Raw genomic sequence first — 13,808 nt, 5'->3', positions numbered from 1 at the left:
AGTTATTGGCATTAAAAAAAAGCCAAACCAAAACACAAACAGGGAAATGAATGAAAACTGGCTCCATAATGCCTTGCACTTTACATTTCTATTCAAAACATAAATCCGCTTTCGATTAAAAAAAAAAGAAAAGTAACACATCACTTAAAAACCAAAGAGAAGGGCTCCCCTGGTGGCGCAGTGGTTGAGAGTCCGCCTGCCGATGCAGGGGACACGGGTTCGTGCCCCGGTCCGGGAGGATCCCACACGCCGCGGAGCAGCTGGGCCCGTGAGCCATGGCCGCTGAGCCTGCGCGTCCGGAGCCTGTGCTCCGCAAAGGGAGAGGCCACAACAGTGAGAGGCCCGCGTACCGCAAAAAAAAAAAAAAAAAAAAAAAAAAAAAAAATCAAAGAGGAAAACGTTACTTGGAAAGCTGAGGAAGCAATAGCATTTCTTTCTGGCATATTAATTGTTTGGCACAATCACAGGTAAACAGACTTTACGGACATCGTGTGGCTGTTCACATTTAAAGTTTCTCCTCTAAAGTGGTTACTTTCGCGCTAAACAAGTATATCGGTTAAACGAAGTCCGTGAACAGGCTAAGCCGGGCAGGCATGGACACGTGTGATGCATTCTCCGTCCAAAAAATGGAACCTAAAATAAAAAAGAAAACTGAGTCAGAGCAGGAAATGTTAAAAAAACAAAAACTTTGTTGAGAAATCTCGTTGAATAATAATAGCTAGTGTTTACTGAGTATTAACTATTCATCAAACAACAGGCTCAGCATTTTTTTTTATGTATTATCCTTTTCCATCCTTACGACCACTCTGTGAAGATGGCAAATACTTTAATTTACCCATTTTACAGACAAGAGACTGAGGCACAGAGAGATTAGGAGCTTGCCCAAGGTCACATATCCAGAACTTGAAGCTTGGCTGGCAGGGGGAGCTGAGGGACCAAGCTTTTAACCAGCAAGCTACACTGCCTTCTACTTGTTCTCATTTTAATTCTTTTTAGAGCGTCCTGTGACTGCAGCTCCTTGAGAAGAACATAACATTATGGGCACAACCACATGTATACAGTGAGCAAATAATTCACTGATAATGAGAAATATATAAATTCATACATTTGTGCAAATATGTGAGGGAGTTCGCTGGTGGTCTAGTGGTTAGGATTTGGTGCTTTCACTGCTGTGGCCTGGGTTCAATCCCCGCTCAGGGAACTGAGATTCCACAAGCCGCACAGCGCGGCCCCCCCCAAAAAAAATCTATAAACCCCCCCCCCCCAGAAACCATTCCTCCCCCCCACCACCAAAAAAAAAAAGATGTGAGACGAAGTCAAAATTCTGGGTGGGGCAAGGGGATAATAAGAGTAAAATTAGGGAAGGAGGCAAGCTCGATTTGCAGAAATACAATAAAGCAAACCTGGGCTTAGGGAGAACCAGCAGTGAAAGGTCAGCTTCATTCCAAGAGCTGTTCAATTGCTATTTCTAAGAGCCCTGCTCATCATGTCTTGGGTGAAGCCGGGTTGAGGAGGGTCAACCAGCAACTGGGGTGGTGGTTCTCTGTGCCACGGCAAGTGGAGGACCCTCAAAACACGTATGCTTTCTAGAGGCAAAGAGCAAAAACCATTCTTCCCCCTGTAGGGGTGGTGCTCTCTTGAGAACCTGCGTGCTTTGCAAGTGATAGGGAGAAAGTTTAACCCCAGGCCTGGAGGCAATGGATATTCAATGAAATGGGATGACAAATTACCCGATCCAGGGTAATAGGAGAGAGGCCAGCTCTTACACACTCACGCCTCCGGGATCCTTCTACAGTTTCCGCGAGGCACGGAAATGCATCCTTCCCGCCTCCCAACTCTTCGGTATCATTCTAGCGTATTTCCTATTCTTTCCACCAAAAGAGGCCGCCCCACACCAGTAATCTGTCCTTAGGAGAAAACTGAGATGCATCTTCCAGATGCCCTCTGAATCATTTCTTTATACATCAAACAGAAGGCTGTCTGCAGACAGTGGCAGAACCATTCTAACCTTATTGTTAGGGTGCACTGATTGGATGGACCCAATTCTATGGGTGTCCAACAACGGTCAAGGCTGATTACTCTGGGCGTTATCTTTGGGTGCTCCCATGCTCGTGTTCTTCTTACCTCCTTTTTCCTTTTTCTTCTCTTCCTCTTTCTTCTTTCCTGCCTTCCATTTCCAAAATGGTTCTGGAAGGGCCAGGGAGATGGTTGAGATCATAAATACACAGGGAAGAAAGGGAAGCAGTAGGACGGCAGGGGAGGTATGAGGTGGACAGGCAGAGCCATTCCAGTTCCGCTGTCTTTTTGCAAGAGCATTATTTTCAAGGCTCTAACGACAGCGTCTACTCGGGGGCACCTTGGCCATCGGCTCCATGCAGACGCGTGCTAGAATGGTTCTGTCACTGTGTGTGTCGAAAGGCCCACGGATAGCTGGCTCATGTGTTGCCCCCGAGACTATGTCAGAGGAGGTGGAGGCAGCAGGAATGGCCTGGACAATTACAAGTGGATGGTATGAGATGCCATAACTCATGACCTTTATGATCCTTTCGTGACCCTGAGATCTGAGAGATTCCTTTCACCGAGCCCCAAACGACTACACGAACCAATGGTTCTCAATTTGGGGTGATTCTGCCCCCAGCCCCCCAGGGGACATCTGGTAACGTCCAGAGACATTTTTGTGTGTCACAAATGAGGGGAGGGGGCAGCACTACCGGCCCCCAGTGGCTACAGGCCAAGGATGTTGCTAAACATCCCATAACTCAGGGGACAGTATCCGCAGCAAAGAATTATCTGGTATAAAAAAATGCCAAAAAAATGTCAACGGTGCTGAGGTTGAGAAAAATGAACACAGACAGCGATATCCAAGGAGCCTGGAACGAGTGAGCTCTAATTGTAATAAGGGTGTCAAACTGTATCCGTGGAGAACGCCAAGCATGTGTCTTTTATTTATTCATTCAACAGGCATTTACTGAGTGTCACCAACATATCAGACCCTACTTTAGGTGCTGCAGATACAGTGACGAACCAAACAGGAAAGCCCTCTGCCCTTCATGGAACTTAAATTTTAATGACAGATACCCAGTAAGATAGTTTCAGGTACTCAGAAGAAGTGTCCTCTTGGTTTCAGTGTGGTGCTCTGTGCATCTCGACACCATGGTCACTCTTTGGCTTGTCACGTAGGTCGTCCTCAGCAAAAGTAGCAGAAAAAAGAAATTAACGCTGGCGGCCTGCCACGGGCCGGGCCACATCAGGGCATCATGTATGAATGTCACACCAAAGCGGGAGCCAGATTTCTGCCTCGCTTTGACACAAGCCAAGTGGCCTCCTCTTGAGGTGAATTAACGCACCTGACTGAGGTCAGCCAGCTAGAAAAGGAACGTGTCACAGTCAAACCCAGCTCCATCTTCTTCCAGATACCACCAGGCCCAGACTCCAGGCTCTGGGAAGAAAGGGACTCTTGTCTCTGAGGACACAGCACTCTGCTTGGTACACAGGCATTTAACAAATATTTTCTCGAGTGTGTCCTAACTCCTGTGCCCACCACAAGCTGTGACCTCCCTGAAGGTAAAGGGGTGACCTTCTCAGGTCCTGGAGCTCCCCCTTCACCCCGAGACCCCCTGCCTGGCACTGATCAATGCCACCAAACTCGGAAGCCAAAGGCTCTCGCTTACGTAGGGTCCCTCCAGGGTCTAGGAGGGGCCCTGGCAACGTGCTCACTAGGTCGTGTGCTTTTGTGAAACCTTCAAAAATATCTTTGTGTTATTCTTTTTCTTACGGAGAGCACCAAGATTGTGGAAGCGTCAACCTAGATCTGCTCCAACTGAACTTAACATAATGATTAGATTGTCCTGCAGGTCCCTTTATACCTGAATGGCCTTTTCTTATTTTTATGCTTTTTCAAGATCCAGTCTGTGTTTCTCCCTCCTTCCTCTGAGCCCTTCTTCACTGGACCAGCCTGTAGCAGTTTCCTCCTCCATCTATGAGCTCTTAACCACACAGACCACGACTTCCGACACGATACACCCCACAGATAACTTGCCCGTTTCTTGACTGGTCCATTCACAGCTACTTCTACATTCACTGTATGACAAACCTAATAGGTGTCTGACAGTCACACATGCATGAGAAAGTGTTCATGGAAGATGCATCTTCAGATGTACAAAGAGAGCCAAGGAGCTCGTCACTCAGTACCAACTTGATGGTTTACTTTACAATCAACTATACACTCAAGCCAATGTTTCTATTAGTCTAGGTTTCCAACCAGCCAATTCTAGAAGTTACCGAGGCAGAACCTTCAGCACTCTTGAGAAGGCATGATTCCCAATACATTCGCAGCACTTTTAAAGAGAAAGCAGTCCTGATACGAAACAGAAGTATTATTCATGCTGTCTCTCGAAACAGAGTCAATTGTGTAAAAGAAGGAAACATAATGGGACACGTGCAGAAAAGCCTAGTCACGTGACATAAAGAGTACTGGCCCTATTATAATTTTAATCTTAATAAAATCAGGCTTGCTACAACTTTTTCAATAGAAGTACACAGCTTAAAAAAATTCAAATGGTATAACAGTGCATAAAATAAAAATGACAAGTCCCACAGCTTCTGGTTTTAATAGCTATGCAGAGTGCCACCGTATCTTAATTTGGTAAAGTTCTAAATTGTTTCTTCTAATTTTTTTGGAGTAGGTATATACTCACATAACCCTAAATCATGCAGTACGTTATCTGCTCCCATCCTGTGAGTAGAGGGTTAACCTGGGGCCTGGGTTGATGGAGGCCGACCTGACATGGACCTGGGCCTCCCACTGCAGTGTGTCCCCAGAGAAAGTAAAGAAAAGCAGGGGATGGTGGGTCAGCCTCACTGGTTGGGTGAAACTGCACTTGAGTTGGGGGAGCCTTGAGCCTCTGGAACTAGGGGGATCATAAAAGATTTGCAAGAGATGAGTGGTAGTTTCTATGAGTCAAGAGGACACCCCCGACACACACACACCCTGGCAATCACGTATGGCAGCCACAGCACCTGTGTGGACGAGCGGGCAAAAGAAGCTGTGCGCTCAGGGAGCTGATGAGTTCCCAAGGAGGCGAAGATGCTGTACTTCCTACGTTGTGTCCTGTAAGGCTAAGTAAATGAAGTATTAGACAGGTGTGCTCAACCGGGGTGATTCCAGCCGCCGCCAACACCCCCCGTCCTCCCTGCCCAGGGAACACGTGGCAATGTCTGGAAGCACTTTTGGTGGGCACAACTGGGACGGGGTGCTACTGTCATCTAGGGGGGTAGAGGCCAGAGCTGCTGCTAATAAACATCCTACAATGCACAGGGCGGCTCCTACAACAAAGAGTCATCCAGTCTAAAATGTCAAAAGAGCCCAGGTTGAGAAACCCCGTATTAACCTAAAGCATATTCATGTCCTGTGAGTCTCTCTGCCAATCTGAACCTGTAATCACGGGCATGAAGCTGTCCTGAGAGAGCAAATGCAGACAGTGGCTCTTGACATCTGTGACAGCAAATGAGCATACTTTGTTTCTTCCACCCATCTTTCGCTAAAGTTTGCACTTATATTAGTTATATTTTAGTCAGTATTAAAAAAAAATTTATACTCTATTCGGAAATTATAATGTTTCACCATAAGTTGGTTCTGAAATAGAAACTGCTAATAACTTTTTAATTCTTCCTTTTTTTTTTTTTTTTAACATGAACAAGACCAGGTTTTAATCAGAAATTTTTTGCTTCAGGAAAGGAAAATGTATTAGTCAAGGTTTAAAGTGCAGCTCAAAAATAAAAATAGAAAATCAAAATGAGGGCTAAAAATGTTAACATAAAAAATGGAATGAAATTTAAAAACAAGATTAATTGTTTGAAGGAAACATAGTTGTTAAACTTTTTTGATAAAATAATAAGCAATAAGAATAAAAGTACTAGTCACATAATTCTAAACTTCCAAAGCCAATGGGTAATCAGAATGGGATGGACATGGCTAATCTTTATAAACTCTAGAAGTGTGGGTATTAATAGAAACGAATGTTTCTTAAACAGCAAAGTATTCCCAGTAGACATACGATTTAGTAATGCATTCTTAATTGTTAAAAATCAATACATGTTAAAACTATTATTTGCCTAAAAATGTGTTTAGAAAACAGGCATCCTATTCTTTTTAAGTAGACATATTTTATTCTATTTTTGAATTATCAAATGTGAAGTTAAAAACTTTACAATTACAAAACCGTAGCCTAGCAGTGACTGTAGACTCTACAAGTTAATTGATACATCTGAGAAACAAAACAGTAAAATGAACTCAGGGGCCACCAGTTTCTACTTAAAGGTCTCAGTTTCATTCATCAAATGCTGTTCACTTTATCAAAATAAACAAACATCTGTGGCTAATGTCAAGACCAAACCAGAATGGAAAGTTTAAAATTTGAGTAGGTGTAGTCCTCACCTATTCACAGCCCGTGTTTTTAAAGCACCAATACCTGGGACCACAGTCAGAGTTAATCCACTTTATTTTTTAACCAAAGAAAAAGAAAACAGGGAGGTAAAAGTAATAAACACATCGCATTAAAAAGAATTTTCTATCTACGTTTTTACCATCTACTAATGAGCTCTAAAACTTCAGAGTGGAGTTTCACCAGGATATGTTTATTAAAAAATGTTTGTTCTTGAGTTGTTTTGAACAGAATATAATTGAAAGATACTCTGGAAGAACTAGATTTTCACCGGGATAAATTTCGCCCAAGACAAGTAACAACTCTGGGACTAGAACTCGGTCATTGAAATGACCTATGAAAATGTGTTTTCAAGACAGAAAAATAACCAATATGAAAAGCTGTAACATCGAGGTCTAGAAACACATTTCAAGTGGGCATCTGAGAAGGGGGTAAGTTCAGATCTGACATTAAAATCTTATTTTTTCAGTACTTCAGTTCTTTTATCACTTAATTCTATTAGGAAAACCCTACTCGGTTATTACAGACTTCGTTATTAAGTGTGATAAAAACACAGCACAGAGATGTCCCTGGGTTTACGGCAGGAGAACGACTTTGTTTCCTTTCAGAACTGACCTTGCACTAAACCTCAACTAGAAACTAGACGAATCCGGGGAGGCAGAATCTGGTTCTCTTGTCAAAATATCTCAGGTTTGGAAAACTCATCGGAACTACAGGATGAGACAGGGGCCAACTCTGGACCACTGTCCCTCATCTCAGTGAGCATCTTCCCCACACAAACCAGTTCGGGTTAACTGCACTGAAAAACATGTTCAAATTAAACACGACGGCAGCTTTCACGGAAGTAGAAGAATATAGTGGTTAAGACCACACAGACAATGGAGCATCAGACAGAAGTGAAATCCACAGCCTGCCCTCTGACCTATCACCTTGGGACCTCAGCCACTCACTGAGCCCCTCTGCGGCCGAACGTTGTTGCATGGAAAATAGGACAAAAGTAAATCTTTCTTCGCAGGCTTCCTGTGAATATTACCGTGAGAAACACATCCACAACACTTAGTATCCAGTGTCTGGTACACCACTGCATCCAACGAGCAGCAACTAGTACTGTGATTCATACAAAAATAGTCGCCCAGAATGTGTCACTCTTCACTCGCTTTAGCAAACTGGCCCCAAGATTCTCGTACCTGGGGCACACGTGAGGTTATACTAACACTGTACGAAGACAACGTAAGTCTTAAAGGAGGGTGAGTTAAGAGTCAACTTTTCAGCAACAGCGACTCCAATGGACAAAAGATGACTCTCGTTGGATAAGGCAGATGATAAAAACTGAGATCAAGGTCAAAGGCGGCTGGGGCTTCACCATCCCTCCCCACCTGGGGTGTGGAGGGGTGGAGTCTGGCACAGAGCCAAACAACTAATGGTTTAAAACATTTCCTGTCTCAAAATGGCCAAGAATAAAAGGTGCATATCATGCTTACAAACGACAAGACCGGCTCACAGGGAGGAAAGGTCTAAACACAACAGGAAGTATTTCTCAAGGAAACCACAGGAGAGCCCAATGCCGTCTTCAGATGGGTCCAATCAACCAGGGGCCCCACTACAGCGCACAGAGCGAAACCCAAGCCAATATACATCCTTCCTTATTTCATTCCAAGGGAGTCAAAATATTAGCTGTTATCTGTAACTCTGGAGGACGGGAAAGATGTTTGGCACTACTACAGTTTTAAACCCTAAGCCGCATGTGGGGGAAGAAAAAAAAAAAGAAGCAGAAGGTGGAATCTAACTTGCTTTGAAAACATTCAACCTATTTTAAGACGAGAGGATACCACGTGTAGAGAGAACACTGCAGGCGACTGAACTCGCCGCCAACGAGCCACCAGGCCTGGGACTTGTCCTTCAGCACGCACCCCTGCCCCTGCACCCCACGTAACTGTTGGGTAAATGAAGACGTACCACTAGAAGAGCAAGGCACCTGCAACCTGGCATCCCTGGGGTATCTGGCTGTACTCATACTGTATTTCAAACGTTTTGAATCTGAAGGGCAATGATTCTCCAGGCTCCACAAACTTCTCTGCTCTCTCCTGCCTGCCACCCACCCCCTTCCAGATGTCTCGTACAGCTGCCCGACCCCTGCAGTCAAGAGAGCCTGCAACCCCTGGGGACACAACCTCTAAAGCCCTGTCCAGTCCTGCCATTGGTCCTGCCACTTCTTGGCAATCACTTTTCAAAAGTGGTGTTCAGGGCATTGTGATATTGAGCTGTTAGATAATAAACTGGCACGTTAAATATCATGAACCTCCACGGTTGTGAACAAGGCATCCTGTGGAGAGAGTCAAAATAGAGGACTTTCAAGTGAAGATACAAGAGTGACTGCATCATGGATGATTTTCTGCAAAAACCAAAACACAAACTTATTTACTTCTGCCTTTTCGGCAGGTCTGATGTTAAACATCTTTTCAAGAGCGTGCATACTCTGATTTCTGCAAAGAAGCATAAACTATATATATATCTATATATCTATATATAGAGATATATATATATATCTCCTAAAGTTTTTTAAGCAAATTTAAGTGTTTGAAATTATTTTCATGAAATGCTTCTAATGCCACGAGAAGCATGATATGTAAATGATTAATAGAATAAGGATGGTAAAGGATACAATTCTCTCAAATGGAAAGGGAAAGGAGTGAGGAAGTGGTTTTCCACTTCAGCTTCTGATTCCCAACTTCTAGCACGTTACCCTGGGTTTCATGTCACACAGGCCTTGCTCAGAGTTGAGTTACTGCAGTGTAAGAGAAGCACCAAGAACACAAATATATATACTAACTTTACGAGTCAGCGGATGGCAGCTGTCTCCCACTTTGCCCATCGGTGTGCAAATCCGTATGCTCTTAACCCAGATACTAACAGCACAGCACATGCCTCCACCACACTGGGGGTCCTTGTCGCAGGCCTGAAATGTAATAAGCAAACACATAAATACAGATAACAGGAATGACTCAGGCTAAGGGGATCTAAAATTAGCAGCAAAAAAAAAAATGCCCTTTTAATATCCAACCGCTATAATTTTAAGAATCTTACATATAAAAAAAGAAGTGTTATCTTCATTTGCTTGAAGATATTTACAACAAAATCTGACCAGAAGTGATTTTCCCACTTGGGTTAAAAAAAAAAAAAAAAATCACCTAAATAATGGCCCACACATTATGAAAATCTTAAACCACAAGATTTTTAAAAAACAAAATGAGCTCTTTTTTTCTTGCGCTTTATGGATGAACCGGCTCTGAATTTGAAGAACGTGTCTATATTAGTCTTTTACCATACATGGCCATTAGGAACTCCATAAATCGAATCACAAGATTTTATAACTATTAACTGCAGAATACATTGGGCCCAATTTTAAAAAGGGATTTAAATGGTCTCTAAATCTGGCATGAAATACTCCAGACCCATAAAGGCACTGATGTCGATTTTTGAAATACTACTCATTTTCTCTTTCAAATATTTGCATTTTGGTTCACGAGATTTGATGTTTCTCACACCACTGACTTGATTTTCACCACTTCCTTTTGAAAGAAAGAAATCTCACAGGTTGAGAATGGACAGACCAAGACTTTTTGCCTTATATTACTCTTTTCTGGGTGAGTAACCTGCAAAAAGGAAATTATTGGCTTCGGATATACATATGTGTACATTACAAAATTACCTGAACTATCCTATAAGATCCATCAGATTTAGAAATGCAAGCGACAGATGCAATTATCAACAGTGATTACTCAAGACTGTTGTTCCTGATATAAAAACTTGTAAATACATATAATCAAAGAATTAACTATGGAAGAATTTCCATACTTGACTAAGTAGAAGTAAATAATGAAGTCTAAACTTATTTGCATGAAAATAGATCTGAAGAACTATTCTTCTCTCCTAAACCAACCATAAATAGGATGCTTTGTCTGAATGGTGTGCAGTAATGTTTTGCTAGTGATAAGGTAAAAGCAACCTGTACTATATACGTAAGAAGCTAAAAAGTGTATAATTTAGACACAAATTTTAAATGTAGATTTCATGGAAACAACTAAAACACTTCTTCAGAGTTCTTGGTTTTGGGGACAGCTATAACTTCTCAAAATGGAAATATATGGGCACACTCTTATTCACTATTTTTTCGTTAAAAGTGATCAGCTATCTTGCTTTAGAGTTGGTTTTCTTTCCTCCATAAGAATTTTTTCTCGAGCTATTTAAAACAAATATCTGGATTTAAACTACAATTTTCATCTTGGGGTATTTGAACATTTATAGGAAAATATATAAACATTCCCACTTTTCCAATTTTTATTTGAATGCCAGAAATCACACATATGTAGCCATTTTACATTCCATAAATGAGACGTTCAATACTCGATCTTTTCCAATACTGCCTTAACAAATTTATGTGGCCATATAAATCAATCTAAAAATAACTACATATACTACCCCCCCCCAAAAAGTAAATATTTAAGGTGGAGGTTTCAGGCAATATTTTACTTCAACAGATGCTCAAGAGCAGGAATTCTGAAGCCCCACTAGCTCTTTTAATAAGACAATCAAAATTCAGCCAAAATCTCTTAAAATTCAACCAATCACTTGGACGTTTAACAGCCTAGAGATGACATATCTAGATAAGTTATTGAGTTTTTTATTTGACTCCAGATGGTTCCTGTCATGGAAACATAACTACATTTCTTTATTGCCATGTTGTTTTAGAGAAATTTTTTAAATTCTTTTTTTTTTTGGTAGCACTGATTTAAAACAACAAGAAAAACAGCACACATAATTATATAATAAGCCCAGTCTAAACCTTAACAGATAAACATTCAATGTGATAAAATTTCATTTTGTAACACAAAAAGCTTCAGTTCTCAGACATACAAAGAATTGCATAGGTTTATATATTTTTAATTAGACAGCTGTTTCCTAATGCCCTTCATATTTAACCCACTGCTGTTCTGTTCAAATAGTGTTGTCTTGTGAATGGAACAAAAAGATACTTATATCACAAAGGAATCTGGGACTCAGAGGATTAGGAGAAATTTAAAATGAGCCAGCAGGGGAAGAGGGGGGAAAAAAACTCATCAGGTTTCAATTCTCATGTATTCGAAAGACCTGTAAAAACTCTTTTTCAACCACAGGGACTGACAAAGCTATTCAAATACATTTGTAAAAATCTCTACAAACTATTCTAATAAATATCACAATGCTTATAATTAAGCATCTCTTGGCTGTCACCCAAATATCTATTGGCTGTAACCACATACTGTTCTAGTATGAGGACTTTCAATGTGCTATAAGCCTATTAACCAACATGGAGACAATAGAGCTTAATTTTCTCAAGACGATGACATTTCCCTTAAATTTAAATGTTATTTCATTATCTACGTATCATCATTTCAAACACAGAAGTTTTATTTAAACCCTATTGTGTGCACTTAGCTATCTGAAATAATTTAATGGAGGTGTAAAATAAGTTAAGACTTAGAAGAGTAAAGCATTTAACAATCAGGAAATCGTAGCGATTTTGCATTGTTGACGTAGACTAGACATTTTTATCTTGTGCTGTAAACTCATCCTTCGGATCCACACAAAGAAAACTGTTGGTGGACGCAGAAGAGACCTGAACTAGTTCCTGCTTGTACAAATGATGAAGACATCTCTCTAAACTGCAACATCTATATAGCAACCTACTCCAGAATTAAGCCAGAGCGCTGGAGGTGCTTTACCAATAACTGGAAGTGGAAAACTTCTACAGGGAGAACCTCGGGACGCTGGAAAAACAAAAACAAACAAACCAAAAAACCTGGAACCCAGAAGGCAGCGTCCACATTGCTTTTCAAAGTGCACGTATGTCCTCAGACCAAGTTATTTCCAAGGGTTTTTGCGGAGGATGCCTCGGGGAGCAAACTCCTTGACTACAGAATTCAGGCTCCCGGGATTTGGGGGTACTGGTCTTGCCCCTCTGCATTTCAGGACACTAAAATTTTAAGGATAGAGGCTGGAACGTCTGGGGAAAGTGCTTGAGAAAACCGCGAAAGGAAACTTCTTTCAGCTTAAGAGAAAAACAGACCAAACACGAGGAGAGAGGGGGAAGCAAGCGGGAGAAGGTGGTGATGAAGGTGATGAGGTGAGACTGTGGTCACTTTTTCTTACAGGGAGCGCCCGATGTCCCGGCCGTCCGCGGCTTTGGGAGCAGGGCACTTTTCCAAGTGCGCCAAAGGGCGACTGGAGCAGGAGTCCCCACCCGGGATGACCCTCCCGGTGGCCCCCGCCTCCCCGTTGCGGTCGCCACCCCGCCCCCCACCCGGTGCCTCTAGGGCGCGCGCGACCCGGGCGGACAGGTGCACCGGGGGCCGCTTACCCCGGTGATGACGGCGGCGTCCCCCGCGGGGGGCTTGAGCAGCAGCGGCGGCAGCAGCAGCAGGAGCAGCAGCGGGGCGCAGCGCGGGCTACTCATGGCGCCCTCGGGCCTGGGCGGCGGTTGGGGGGCCGTTGGGGGCGCGCGGGTTGGATCGCGGAGCGGCTGGCTGGCGGGCCGGCGTCTCACGCGAGCCTGCCGGCGGCTATAAACACAAGCTCCGCAGTGACTCACACCGCCACCCGGGCAGCCGCACGCGCGGGGGCCACGGCGCGGGCACACCTCCCGCGCCCACCCGGCCCGGCCCGGCCCGGCCCGCGTCCTCACCGCGCACGTGCTGCCGCGGGCCCCCGCGCCCCCGCCCCGGGCGCCACGCAGGCAGCGCCCGCCGCAGCCTTCCGCACGCGCCCGCATGGCTTTTGTGGTCGGGGACACCCTCCTCTGCTGTCCTGGTTTCCCCAGTCCCACGTGCTCAGCGCCGCAAACTTGCAGCTCATTTGCTCTCCAGATGTTTAAGGAGCGCCTACTACGTGCTAGGCGCTGTGGACACGGGGGGGGGGAGCAAGGGAGGTGATAAGAACCGCTCAATTCGTTCATTTTTGTATGTCACCTACTGACCCTGGGTCCGTCCTTACGGTCCAATAATCGAACAGAAAAAGACATCAAACAAACGCCCTGGGAACTTGGAAGACGGGGGTGGGGGGGGGAGAACAAAGGGAGGGCAAAATTATCCCACATCCCTGACGACACTGAGGGGGTCTGTGCTTCCAGCTGTGGGAGTCCAATTTCTTTCTTTCATTTCAAATGCTGTTCCTTTCTGCTCACATCTGTTCCCGACCCTCTGCTCTCTGATTTTCCTCGCATGCATTTTCTCTCTTTAACATCGTGCCAGCTTCAGGCAGAGCAATTCAGAATGATGCCAAAGCGGAATGAGATCGCCAGGCTTCGGATGCCAGCCTGAGGCCCCTTAA

At 43.8% G+C, this 13,808-nt stretch overlaps 1 protein-coding gene across 2 annotated transcripts; it reads right to left on the bottom strand.

Moving 5' to 3' along the window:
- Nucleotides 1-411: 411 nt before the first annotated feature.
- PROK2 (prokineticin 2) lies at nt 412-13,001 on the bottom strand. Of its 2 annotated transcripts, none has more exons than XM_030867725.2 (3): nt 12,841-13,001; nt 9,274-9,399; nt 412-633 (listed from the first exon to the last, which is right to left on the bottom strand). In XM_030867725.2, exons 1-3 carry the CDS (start codon nt 12,934-12,936, stop codon nt 529-531), a joined length of 327 nt encoding a protein of 108 aa, XP_030723585.1. In that variant the 5' UTR covers nt 12,937-13,001; the 3' UTR covers nt 412-528. The 2 variants fall into 2 exon arrangements, with proteins under 2 accessions (XP_030723585.1, XP_060164126.1); XM_060308143.1 differs by having other exon boundaries at nt 425-633; nt 9,270-9,399.
- Between the last annotated feature and the right edge of the window lie 807 nt (nt 13,002-13,808).

Source organism: Globicephala melas, chromosome 11, assembly GCF_963455315.2.
Source record: "Globicephala melas chromosome 11, mGloMel1.2, whole genome shotgun sequence".
NCBI lineage: Eukaryota > Metazoa > Chordata > Mammalia > Artiodactyla > Delphinidae > Globicephala > Globicephala melas.
Note: the sequence above shows the minus strand (reverse complement) of the source record. Positions and strands in the feature narration are given on the sequence as shown.

Coding starts and splice junctions, on each gene's coding strand:
- PROK2 (XM_030867725.2), bottom strand. CDS start 12,936: ATGAGTAGCCCGCGCTGCGCCCCGCTGCTGCTCCTGCTGCTGCTGCCG. Junction 9,400..12,840: donor ACGCCGCCGTCATCACCGGG/GTAAGCGGCCCC, acceptor ATTACATTTCAG/GCCTGCGACAAGGACCCCCA. Junction 634..9,273: donor GCCATCCGCTGACTCGTAAA/GTTAGTATATAT, acceptor TTTTTATTTTAG/GTTCCATTTTTTGGACGGAG.